General features: G+C 43.2%; 1 protein-coding gene across 7 annotated transcripts in view; it reads left to right on the top strand.

Moving 5' to 3' along the window:
- The window catches only part of si:ch211-272n13.3 (ankyrin repeat domain-containing protein 26), a 165,680-nt gene that overhangs the window by 39,126 nt on the left and 114,233 nt on the right, over positions 1-12,321 (top strand). For all 7 annotated transcript variants that reach the window (XR_005458399.1, XM_038781157.1, XM_038781159.1 and 4 more), the window contains 5 exons: positions 1,141-1,177; positions 4,111-4,180; positions 8,836-8,896; positions 9,002-9,258; positions 11,233-11,377. Coding sequence is in view for 6 of the 7 variants with exons in the window: in XM_038781157.1 (XP_038637085.1) it covers positions 1,141-1,177; positions 4,111-4,180; positions 8,836-8,896; positions 9,002-9,258; positions 11,233-11,377 (570 nt within the window). In the remaining variant the exon portion in view is untranslated. The remainder of the gene's footprint in view (positions 1-1,140; positions 1,178-4,110; positions 4,181-8,835; positions 8,897-9,001; positions 9,259-11,232; positions 11,378-12,321) is intronic.

Genomic DNA, 12,321 nt, shown 5'->3' with positions numbered 1-12,321 from the left:
GCTACTAAATTTTAATAAAGCAAATTCCATGTTATTACAATCTTGGTAAAGACCAACAACTTTTTCTAAAGACATTCAAACTCATTATGCCGCAAGATTTCACATTTTTAAATAAAAACTTTCGTACTACAAGACTTAAATATAGCAAGTACCAGTAACTTAACACTGTTTCATAAACAACCCAGAAACATGAACCCAGAAATCTCAACAAAGTGCTCCATTAGGGGCTGGTTTAGCTCACCAGGCTAAATCGCTGGCTTTTAAAGCAGACCAAGCAGACCAGCAGCATGGTTCAATTCCCGTACCAGCCTCCCCGGCAGGCGCCGGAATGTGACGACTAGGGGTTTTTCACAGTAACTTCATTGAAGCCTACTCGTGACAATAAGCGATTTTCATTTCATGTTGCACTTTTATTTCCTTCGCTTCCCCTGGGATCAAACTAAGATGTGCCATAGCTTTCAGGAATTCACTTTGATTCTTCTCCGTATTCCTGCTATTCTCTGAGGTGCAAGACGTCTTGGAGTCCTTCTACTAGCATCTGACTAGGTGAATCTTCCAACTCTCTGACAACTCATGTTTGTGGACTCCCTTGCTCAAGCATGGGTCTCGTATTCTTGCTTTGTGACTCCAAATCAGAAATACTTCTGATTCTGATCGCCCTCCACTTCTGATTTGAGGTGTTTTACACATTCTGGCCGATTCTCTCTCTGCATTCTCCAAACTGCTCTGGGCCCAGACTTCAACAAACTCTTGCTGCGAGAAACCACACCAATAACACCCGAAGCCTGTCTGCGAAGTCTCCAATTCCCAAATCTTCCCTTTGTCTGGAAAGTTATATGGATAATTTAAACCCCTTATTCCGATTGCTGTAAACATCCTGTCTCCACCAAGAAGTTCAGGGAGGTGGTATCCAGTGTTTAATTTGCAATGCTTCCCATTATCACCTTACTAAAAAAACCATAGACCGCCTTTTGATTTGTAATTACTTTAGGTCTGCTTATCAGTGTGTGAAACCAGGCATTTTCATTTATCTTGCACATAGAAATTTCAACCCCTGAATTAAAAGTTATATTCCTAAAACACACAAGCATGAAATAAGAAATTTATATCAATGTGTAAATTATTTGCTTTATTTTGCAGTACCAGATGATGCATCTCAAACAGAGTCAGTCAGTAGGTAAGAAATATTTATACAGTCGCTTGATAGTACAGAACTTGAATATTGCTGAAAAGGGGTGACATGATGCAGAAGCTTTTTGTCGTACACTCGTCAGAACAAATGCAACAATGCCAAATTTCAACAAGTTATGCTACAGGAGAAATAGGAACTTAATTGGCAAGTTGACTCCAACAAAGCTGTTGCCATGGAGAAAGCAACACGGAACCATAGGCCCCAGGCAATTCAAAAATAGGTGCAAGGCTTGAATGTAATTAGTTTGCAGATATGTGTCGCTGCATATGGACTGAATTCTTCGTTTGGAAGACTATGGGCTGGATTCTCCGATTGCCAATGCAGAAATCGTGATTGGTCAGAGAATCTGTTTTTACGCCACAATCGGGGGCAGCACCGTTTTTTGAATGTTCCACCCTTCAAAAATGGCGTAATTGTTAAGTACGTCACCTGAGGCCCTCCCCCAATGAGCCGACGTCACGCCGGCGTTGGCTACGTGTGCTCACAGTTTACAGGGACCTTGTGTGGCAGCTGCTGATTGTCCAGCGCTGTCACAGCCGGGGAGGGCTTCGGCGGGGACTGGTGGGAGTTGGACAGGGGGATTACAGTGAGGTACTATCTGGCAGGCCGGGTGCGTGCGTGGCTAGCGCCATGTTGTACGGTGCAACCACTGACCCGGACATTCTCCGGCCATATCTGCAGGTGAAGCCGGCGGCTTTACATCGCGTGGCTGCTAGCACCCCTCACCGGGCAGAGCATTGATGCGGAGGCAGTGCCGACATTTGGTCGTAAGACGAGACACATGCGCCGGACATAGCCTCAAAATCAGAGGAACCAGCCCTATGTTCTGCCGCTGAAGCTGAATTGCTTCTGATTTGTGCCAGTGCTAGGGGGGGCACCCAGAAGTGATTCACTCTCCCTAACAGTGCAAATATCTGCATGGTGAGAAGTGCAAGGGATTCTGTTCCAGATTCTGCTATTGGGCCACCATTGTGAGCAGGCGGCCCGATAACGAGGATTGGCAGCTACCCCCCCCCCCCCTCCCCACCACCCAAAACCACCATCGTGTGTATAGCAGGGTCACCCCCCATCCATCCGATACCATAATTCTCCACCCCAATCCCGTATGGCAGGCCCTCTAATTAGCCATATAGGAACTGTTTTTTCACCTGTTCCTTACACCTGCCTCAGACAGATGTCTAGAAAGCAACAGCTGTTACTTCATGGAAAGCCAAAACGCATTTTCAACCCCCTCGACCTGTCTATTCACTTTCTAAGAGTAAAAGCAGTTCATAGGCTGCAATTGTCAGCTTCCAGACAATCATATGTATGAATTGTTTAATTTCATTTCCCTTGATGCTTGAATGTATCGCAAGTAACCTGCTCTGCATCTAACCACAATATTTCTAAACATCTAGCTATGATAGACAACTCCTGACCACAACAAAATCAGTTAAGTGGTTTCTGCTGAGAAAAAGAGGAAGTGAAAGCACTTAACTGCTAGATGTTTATAAACATTGAGGTTAGGTTCAAAACATGATATTTGAGATGCAATCAAGCGTGAAGGGAAATGGTGGGGGCATCTAGTGGAGTGGTCTGATGGGGGGAACTGGATCAAAGGGTAGGTAGGATTTGATGCGTGGAGGGTGTGAAGGGGGCCCTCTGATAGACTCTAGGGGCACTAACTTAAATACTTAACCTCTTGGCCCAAGGCTATGTCTATGTCAGGATCACGCTGGTAAATACTTGCACAAATCCATGTCTGTGTGAATCCCGAAGGAGAGGGCAGGAGCATCGTGGAGCTGTGGAAAATCCAGCATCTAGCCCATTAGTAGAATGCAAATTGAGTCCTGTTGACCCATTTTCATCCCCCTGTGCCAGCGGGGGACCAGAACATTGCAAACTGATCGGGCGCTGATCGCGTTTTTTCCCTAGTACGGGATTCGCCACCGCATCAGGAACTTCACCAGTGGCAGAGGAGAATCCGCCCCTGTATGTAGCTTCCAGCAAGCGTGAATGAGCCACGCTTCAAATTTGACTGATTATCTTCATTTGGTTGTTAGTGTAGCTATTAATGCGCTCAGGATCCTTCAGCAAGTGCTGCCCAATTACAGAATCATATGTAGGATGTTTGTCCGAAAAATTGGTTGATCGAATCAATCATGTTTTCCACTTGTTCGTACTGAACATAGTACAGACCATACTCAACCAGCCCTTGCAAAATGTCCAGTCAGATGTAATTCTGTGATTGGACAGCACTTGCTGAGCAATTTGAGTGCATTGATCAGCAACACTAATATCCAATTTGAAATAAGCAGCCGAGCTCCTGACGTCACTCATTTATGCTCACTAGAAGCAACATAGATTCGTATGCAGGGAGCCATTCTCTGCAAACCAAAGGAATATCTTTAAACCATGCACATTTTTTGAAATATCCAAAAGGCTTATGGTTTCCTGTTGCTGTCTTGGTGACAATGCCTTGGCCTATCCGAGCCCAATTACTAACCAAGCAGCACCACTTTTCTGCTGCAATATAAATTGTTGTGATCATTTGGAATTTGGCATTCTTGCTTTGATCCTGATGAGTGCAAAACAAAAAGGTTCAGTAATATGTCTCTCTTTTCAGCAATAGTCAAGAAATATGTATATTCTGACGATATAAGGGGCTAGTTTAGCTCACTGGGCTAAATCGCTGGCTTTTAAAGCAGACCAAGCAGGCCAGCAGCACGGTTCGATTCCTGTACCAGCCTTCCCGGACAGGTGCCGGAATGTGGCGACTAGGGGCTTTTCACAGTAACTTCATTGAAGCCTACTCGTGACAATAAGTGATTTTCATTTTTCATATTGCTGTTGCTGTTTAAACTTTTTTAACATCGGTACGTTTATTACAACCGTATGTTTTTCTCTATTGAGATTGTATTTGTATATATTAATTTTAGGGCCTCAAAAGGTGCAGGTGACTCCTGGCTATCTTCAAATGATGATGAGGAACTCCAAGTTAGCTCCAAGGTATTAATTTGTCACTGGTATAGTTTTAAATTTGATTTGTAGTAGCTGTTACACTGCGGTATCTTTTTCTTAAGTTTGAATGGCTCAAGGGCAGCATGGTGGCCTAGTGGTTAGCACAACCGCCTCACGGCGCTGAGGTCCCAGGTTCGATCCCGGCTCTGGGTCACTGTCTGTGTGGAGTTTGCACATTCTCCCCGTGTCTGCGTGGGTTTCGCCCCCACAACCCAAAAATGTGCACATTAGGTAAATTGGCCACGCTAAATTGCCCCTTAATTGGAAAAAAATAATTGGATAATCTAAATTTATTAAAAAAAAGTTTGAATGGCTCATAACTAAGGCATAACTCCTGATTATAATCATAAACCACTGAGATGACTTTTGGAATGCAATCTCCAACTCCTAATCCTGCAAATATTTTCAGCAGTCATTAAAGGGATGTCACTAAAACGTAAATGGGATGGAAAGGTGATGAGTTGATGCAACCTGTGCAGAAGCTAAACGTTGCAAAATTAGTCTGTCGAAATAAATGGAATTTATGGACAAGTGATTGAGTGGCAAAGCATCTACTCCACAGTGTTTCAAGATTGGCAAAGTGACTAGCCTGTTTGGTATGTGTGAGATGGATTGCCTTGTTGCGGGGAGACTTCTCTTTCAGATAGGAGTACACCTGGTGATCAATGAGGCCAAGGGTATTGGATGGGGAATTCCAAAGTGTTGGACGTAAACAACTTAAGGCAATGCCACCAGCAATTGGGCGAAGGGGAATGGGAACCCTGCACAAAAGCCAGGGTTGGAGAAATGGAAAGTTTGAGATGGCAGTTGTAAAGGTGGAGAAATGAAAGACCATGTGTGGGATTCTGCGTTCCTCAGTCTGCGTTGACACCTGGCAGGATTCGTGAGACACCTGGGCAGGATTCGTGAACTCCCACGACAGCAAAACTGGAGCCGAACCTGGACCGATTCAGCGTCTGTGGAGGGGCGAGCACCGGCATCGATTCCAATGAGAACCGGTGCGGGATTCGCCAGGTCCGTGATTGACACTCGGGAGACTAAAAAGCCGCAGCATGCTGGAAGGCTGCCTTGCAGACCGTGACAATGGTGCTCCTTCCCCTTCACCCAGAGCCCACCTCCTGGCCATCCCCTGCTACTCCCCCCTGGCCCTGGCAGAAGTTCCCCGGGCAGTGGCACGACTGTCAGCAAATTATGGTGATGCTGGACAATTTCTCTACCCCCTCTCCCTCATCAGCCATGACACTGGTTTAAAAGTACAAGTGAACCTTGCTGTCTGGAATTCGGGGGGGGGGGGGGGGAAGAGAAAATCACGGAGGGCCGGGAGAATACCGGATTGGGTCCACTAATGATATGTGTTTGTGCGTTCTGGAACGCATTGACACCGCTGTCGATGTGACGGAGAAATGCGATTTAACGTGAAATCAGCGGCCGCCGTGATTTCGATGTCTGAACCGATTCTCCGCCCAATCGCGTGTCTCGATTCCAGCGTCGGTCTATGTAGAATCCCGCCTCAAAGTGATTTAAACACGAATACCACAGAATTTGGATGTGGATTATTTTCCATGCTATGGGTGTCGCTTTCGCACCAAAATGGTGTCTGCATAATTTTAGCTAAGCATATGTTCAGCAGCAGCCAGGGTGTCCTCCACGAGCACTATTTAAAGGGATCAGCATCTACTTTCAAGATGGTTGCTGTTGAGTTAGTACAAATATTTCGTGATTTGCCCTGCTGTTTAATGTTAAAGTCTGCATGTAGAGCAGATGGTGAATGCTAGTCCTGCTCAGACCCCACTTTTTAAAAAAAATTCATTTATAGGATGTGGGCGTCGCTTATTTAGTAGCATTTATTGCCCATCCCTAGCTGCCCTTCAGAAGGTGGTGGGAGTTGCCACCTTGAACTGCTGCAGTCCCTGAGATGTAGGTGCACGCACTGTGCTGTTGGGGAGGGAGTTCCAGGATGTTGCCCCAGCAACAGTGATGGAATGGCGATACATTCCCAAGTCAGGGTTGTGAGTGACTTGAAGGGGGACCTCCAAGTGGTGGGGTTCGCCGGTATCTGCTGCTCTCAGTATCGGTTCAGTAGCTTCCATTCCACCTTGACCTGCAACTTGACAGAGAGAGTGAACAGAAGTGATACAGATGAGATGAGCCTTGTGTGAGTGAGGATGAAGAGGGAGAGATTGGCTCTCAGCATGGACCATATCCACCTAGGGTCTTGAGGAGGGAGCAACTCTCTTAACTCTATGGCAGTGAGGAAGTTGATGTTAAGAACCACGCCAATGTTAAATGCGTGGGCATCCTAAAACCTAGAAGGGTAATTCGGACACCGTTTCTTAGTGGTGTATATTTTCAATTTGGTATGTGAGAAAAGATATGAAAACCAGTGAGAAAAGTTCCAGTCTTGTCGCAATCAATCATAATAGTGTTGATTTAAAAGAAAGACTTCAATACATGACAATTGAATACGTAACTGCAATAAACCTCAAATAGTTACCATCTATGGGTTAACTTTAGATATGGGAAGAATTGTTCTTCCATTCAGCATAGTTGTTCTCTGAGGTATCTAAGACCCAGCCGTGGGAGAGTCCTGCTTGATTGCTGTTTTTCTCTTGTTCTTTATCTATCTCCTCCTCCCTCCCACTCTCTCTAGTTAACCCTGCTATGGATATATTGTTTTTTCTCTTTGATTTTATTCTATCTCAATAAGCCCTTGGACCAGGCTTTTAGCATATACGTGTATAGTATATTCTTCTCTCTCCACTTTGAACTCACCTCTTCTACAGTTCTAACACCTATTTCTATACACCATTGTTCACCCCCCCCCCCCCACGCAAACATTTATTTTCCTGATGTTCCTCCCAGTTGGTGCATCCTTATCTATTCCATTCTTAACTTTATTTCATCCAAATCTTATTTTTTTGAAATCAATTAAATCTTCCTTTTCTACCATATACTTGACAAAGACAACTGTCTCATTAAAGAGATATTCGCTAAATCTGTCAGCCAAACCTGCAGCCTCAGGATAGGGTGAGGACAATATAGCAAGTGGCTGTGAAGCTGATCTTGGCCATGAATTTTTCTGTGTCCGGCTCCTTCTAGGCTGGAGGAGGTGATATTTGAAACATCTCAAAATTTGCCTTCCTCTAATGTGTGGCGGAGTTCATTGAGGCCCTATTTTAAAATAAAACTGAAGGCATTTAGTTCTCTTGCCAGAGAAGCAGGCTGGGTGGTAGGCATGCAACTTTGCAAGGACGGTATACTTCCCAGTTGTGTTGATTGCATTATGACTTGTGTTTAATCATGAACAGGTTGAGGGAATTAATTGGGGTTTCATTTGAACGTATATAAAGAGACACTGACTGAAAGTATGGTGTGGTTGAGTTAGGAGGTGTATGCTTGCACCGTTTCACTCTTACAAATACATGTAAGACTGCGTAAAGGTTGGTTACAGTGCTACATTTCAACTGGCTTTTCAAATAGAACAAATTGTGAAGGTTGCCTTTGACTGCACACTTGTAGCGTTGCAAGTGCCACATCAAAATTGAGATGTACCACAACTGGAAGGAATTCTACTCCTTTTGTTATCCAGCTTGTGTGAAGCCATGCTCAGCACATCATGCAGGTAAATGCCCTGCATCTTGGGAGCAGTTGGTTGTCCATTAACATTTGAGCCACCATAGTAAACCAGATGGTGGCTACTGGAAAATGAGGACATATCCGCCTTCAATCTGGTTCAAGAATCTGTTGTGCAAATCGCTGTAGACAGCCTGCATATAATGAAAAATCCTCTGAATCAAAACGAATTTCTATTCCATCACATTTTTTAAACCACTTTCAAGATACAGTAAAGTATCAGCGCTTTGGTTCAATAGTTGCACTCTGAACCAGAAGTTAATAGACCCCCCCCCCCAGTCCAGTGACTTGATCACACTATCTCAAGATAATTTCAAAGATAAGCAGAGAGGCTCTCCTGGCTTCCTGGTCAAAGTTTAATATTCACCAACACTCTTGAAACAGTTTATCAGGTTGTGTATTTCCTTTGTTTGAGGGACCTGACTGTGGACTAATTGGCTGCTGAATGTCTTCATTGCAATACTTTGGCTGTTGCCCTTTTCAAAAAAAATACTTCTTCGGCTTAAACATTTTGGAATATCCTGAGGATGTGAAAGTCACGATATAAACGCATGTTGTTTCTTTAAAACCATATTTCTTTAAAATATGGTTTCTTTAAAACCATATTTTAGGCCTCCCTAATCTTTGAAAATTGTGAAATTCTTAAGGATTCTATATTCCATTAATCTGATATTTATTTATGATGATGAAGAATTAATTGAATAAAATTGTGTTGATTCTGGCCTTTTCACAGCAACATGCATGTTGTTGGTAAATGTTTAAGTGGGAATAAGTTATTTTGTCTGCACAGATTTGCCTAGATTCCTTGGGGGCATGTAGTGATATGGGTCGCTACTAATGTGCCCCATGTGCCATTCTTTATCAATATAATCATGGAATGCTGTGCAAGTCATAGCCTACAGCACTTCCTGCATTCAGGGAATTGAAATAAGTCAGATATGCAAACATATTTCTCCCCCATACATTTCTAACATTTCAGACCAGCTTATAAGAAAACATTTTTTTTTCAGGTATCGCAGAAATTTAGCTTGACTAAGTTGTTAAATACTTCCCAGAAAAGTAAAGAAAATGGTGAGTTATTGATTGAAAATAAATTTGAACATTGGTTTACATCATGTGTAGTTAATGACATTGTTTCAACATGTATAAACAATGGATTTCTCTATTTTACTTTAGTAAATGCAAAGGCTAACTCTGGCAAAGTCCAGAACATGGACAGTTTACATCCAGTTGAATCCGATGTAGATAGTGAGGAAGAGTCAGAAGAAGATAGTCAAGATGAAGAAGAAATGAATGAGAATAGCCGCTCGCCAGCCCAACCTTCACCCCAGGCTAAGCCACCTTTACTTGCTTCTTCTGAAATAGCTGAGCCTTTGGCCAACTCCTTTATGAATGCTCAATTTAGTTCTACCCCTTTTAAAGGCCATAAGCAGGTAAATTATTATGTCGATTGTATTTCATTTGAATATCATCTTTAAGCAGTGTATTGAAGATTTCTTGTGATATTGACGACTGTTAAACCAAAAATCCAACTGAAATGACATGTAATCAATAGCTGGGATGTTGCAACGAAGAGGGGCATGCTGCAGAATGTGTTTCAGGTGAAGAAGAAAGCAATGAAAAAGAGGATTGGCAAGTAGAAAGATGAAAATAGAATCAATTAGTTGAACACAAAAAGGTAGCGTAAATTCAGATAAGGAATGCAATAAAATCATACTGGAAGGTATTTAGTGCAACATAATCAAAGAGGATGGTGAGAACGGTGAGGAGAAATGGGTTTGGAGTTTGAAAGTAGGTCCTGAGCAAATTGAAAACTTGGCAGTCAAGGGTTCTCTAGAAGAAGAAAAATGAGAAAACCTGTTCAATCTCAAACAATCAAAGTTTGGGTTCTAGCATTAGGCACTGGTAAGAATTGGGCTAATATGAAGAAATTAAAAAGAAAATTATATAACATGTTCAGATTTCGCCATCTAAAATTGGCATCGCGGTTTGGTCAACTGCTATAGAAATTACTGATTTCAGTAGGAAATAAAATTGGTTGTTTTCTATAATGGTTGTTTCCCAAAATGCCAATTTTATATTCAGATAGTGAAATCTGAACATGTTATATAATTTTTTTTCTAACTTGGTTAAATTGTAATTTCTTGAATCAGTAAATTTTTTTAGATGACTTGTGAATAATTTGGTTAGCACAGTTGCTTCACAACACAAGGGTCCCAGGTTCGATTCCTGGCTTGGTTCACTGTCTCTGCGGAATCTGCACATTCTCCCTATGTCTGCGTGGGTTTCCTCCGGGTGGTCCGGTTTCCTCTGACAAGTCCTGAAAGACGTGCTTGCTTAGGTAAATTAAACATTCTGAATTCTACCCCTGTGTACCCGAACAGGCGCCGGAGTGTGGCGACTAGGGGAATTTTTCAGTGTTAATGTAAGCCTACACGTGACAAAGAATATTATTATTATTACATCAAGAAAGTCACTTTGTAAAACAAACAAGTATTTTTTTCAGAATCTGAATATTTAATTCTATATGGTCAATGGAAGAGTCCTGGGGAAAACTGATGTACAGAGAGATCTGGGAGTTCAGGTCGATTGTAACCTGAGGGTGGAAACAAAGGTTAATAGAGTGGTCAAGAAGGCATACAGCATGCTTGCCTTCATCAGGCAGGGTATTGAGTACAACAGTCGGCAGGTCATGTTACAGTTGTATAGGACTTTTGTTAGGCCACATTTTGGAATACTGCATGCAGTTCTGGTCACCACATTACCAGAAGGATGTGGATGCTTTAGAGAGGGTGCAGAGGAGGTTCACCAGGATGTTGCCTGGTATGGAGGGTGCTAGCTATGAAGAAAGGTTGAGTAGATTAGGATTGTTTTCTTTGGAAAGACGGAGGTTGAGGGGGGACCTGATTGAGGTCTACAAAATTGAGAGGTATGGACAGAGTGGATAGCAACAAGCTTTTTCCAAGAGTGGGGGTGTCAATTACAAGGGGTCACGATTTCAAGGTGAGAGGGGGAAAGTTTAAGGGAGATGTGCGTGGAAAGTTTTTTACGCAGAGGGTGGTGGGTGCCTGGAACGCTTTACCAGCAGAGGTGGTAGAGGCAGGCACGATAGCATCATTTAAGATGCATCTGGACAGATATATGAACGGGCGGGAACAGAGGGAAGCAGATCCTTGGAAAATAGGCGACAGGTTTAGATAAAGGATCTGGATCGGTGCGGGCTGGGAGAGGCGAAGGGCCTGTTCCTGTGCTGTAATTTTCTTTGTTCTATCTATTTCCATAGGTGGTTTTAAGTTATGACAGAGTGCTGTTTTCTGTCATTTGTAACCTCAGCATATGAAATGTTATTTTTGGTTATTATTCAGTTGGATTGAAATAATTTTTATTTTATCTTTAATCTTGTGCAGGATAGATCTTTGGAAGAGGCGACGTGGCCTGACAAATTGTGTTCAACAAAATCCAGAGCTTCAGCGACGCAATCTGTTCATCTTGATGGAGCTTCCACATATGCTGCTCAGGCAAATAAGACTGCTCAACAAAAGAATAGAAGAGGTAGCAATGATATGGATTTATTTTTTAGATATTGATAAACCAATGTGACCATAGACATATTAAAACTACTTTCTTGGTTGAAATTGTATGTTGGACAGGGCTATTTTTTTTTATGTCTTCTAGCCAGGAATACTTAATTCCCTCAAATAAACACAGAAATTGCTGGAAATACACAGGTCTAGCAGCATCTGAGAGAGAGAAGTGGAGTCAATGACAGGGATAATTTTTGAGACTATTAGGCTGGATTCTCAGATTGTCGACGCCGAAATCGCGTTTGCCGATTGGCCGGAGAATCCGTTTTTACGCTGAAATCGGGGAGACGATTGGGCTGGATTCTCCGATTGTCAACGCCAAAATCGCGTTTGGCGATTGGCCGGAGAATCAGTTTTTACGCTGAAATAGGGGCGGTGCTGTTTTGCAGATACATAGATACATGAAGCTGGGAGCAGGCCTCAGGAGCAGGAGGGGGCCTTTTGCCCTTCGAGCCTGCTCCGCCATTCATCACGGTCATGGCTGATCATCCAACTCAATAGCTTAATCCTGCTTTCTCCCTTTGGTCCCATTCTCCCCAAGGACTATACCTAGCCGCCTCTTGAATAGATAGAGATAGAGAAATACAGCACAGAACAGGCCCTTCGGCCCACGATGTTGCGCCGAACCTTTGTCCTAGGTTAATCATAGAATTTTGGACAATTTTACATGGCCAATCCACGCAACCTGCACATCTTTGGACTGTGGGAGGAAACCGGAGTACCCGGAGGAAACCCACGCAGTCACGGGGAGGATGTGCAGACTCCGCACAGACAGTGACCCAAGTCGAAATCGAACTTGGGACCCTGGAGCTTTGAAGCAATTGTGCTATCCACAATGCTACCGTGCTGCCCTTAAGAAGTTAACCTACACTCCATTATTCTACCCTAATCCATGTACCTATCCAATAGTCG

This window comes from Scyliorhinus canicula, chromosome 20, assembly GCF_902713615.1.
Source record: "Scyliorhinus canicula chromosome 20, sScyCan1.1, whole genome shotgun sequence".
Classification (NCBI taxonomy): domain Eukaryota; kingdom Metazoa; phylum Chordata; class Chondrichthyes; order Carcharhiniformes; family Scyliorhinidae; genus Scyliorhinus; species Scyliorhinus canicula.
The sequence above is the reverse complement of the archived record's forward strand: the minus strand, read 5'-3'. Positions and strand labels throughout refer to the sequence as shown.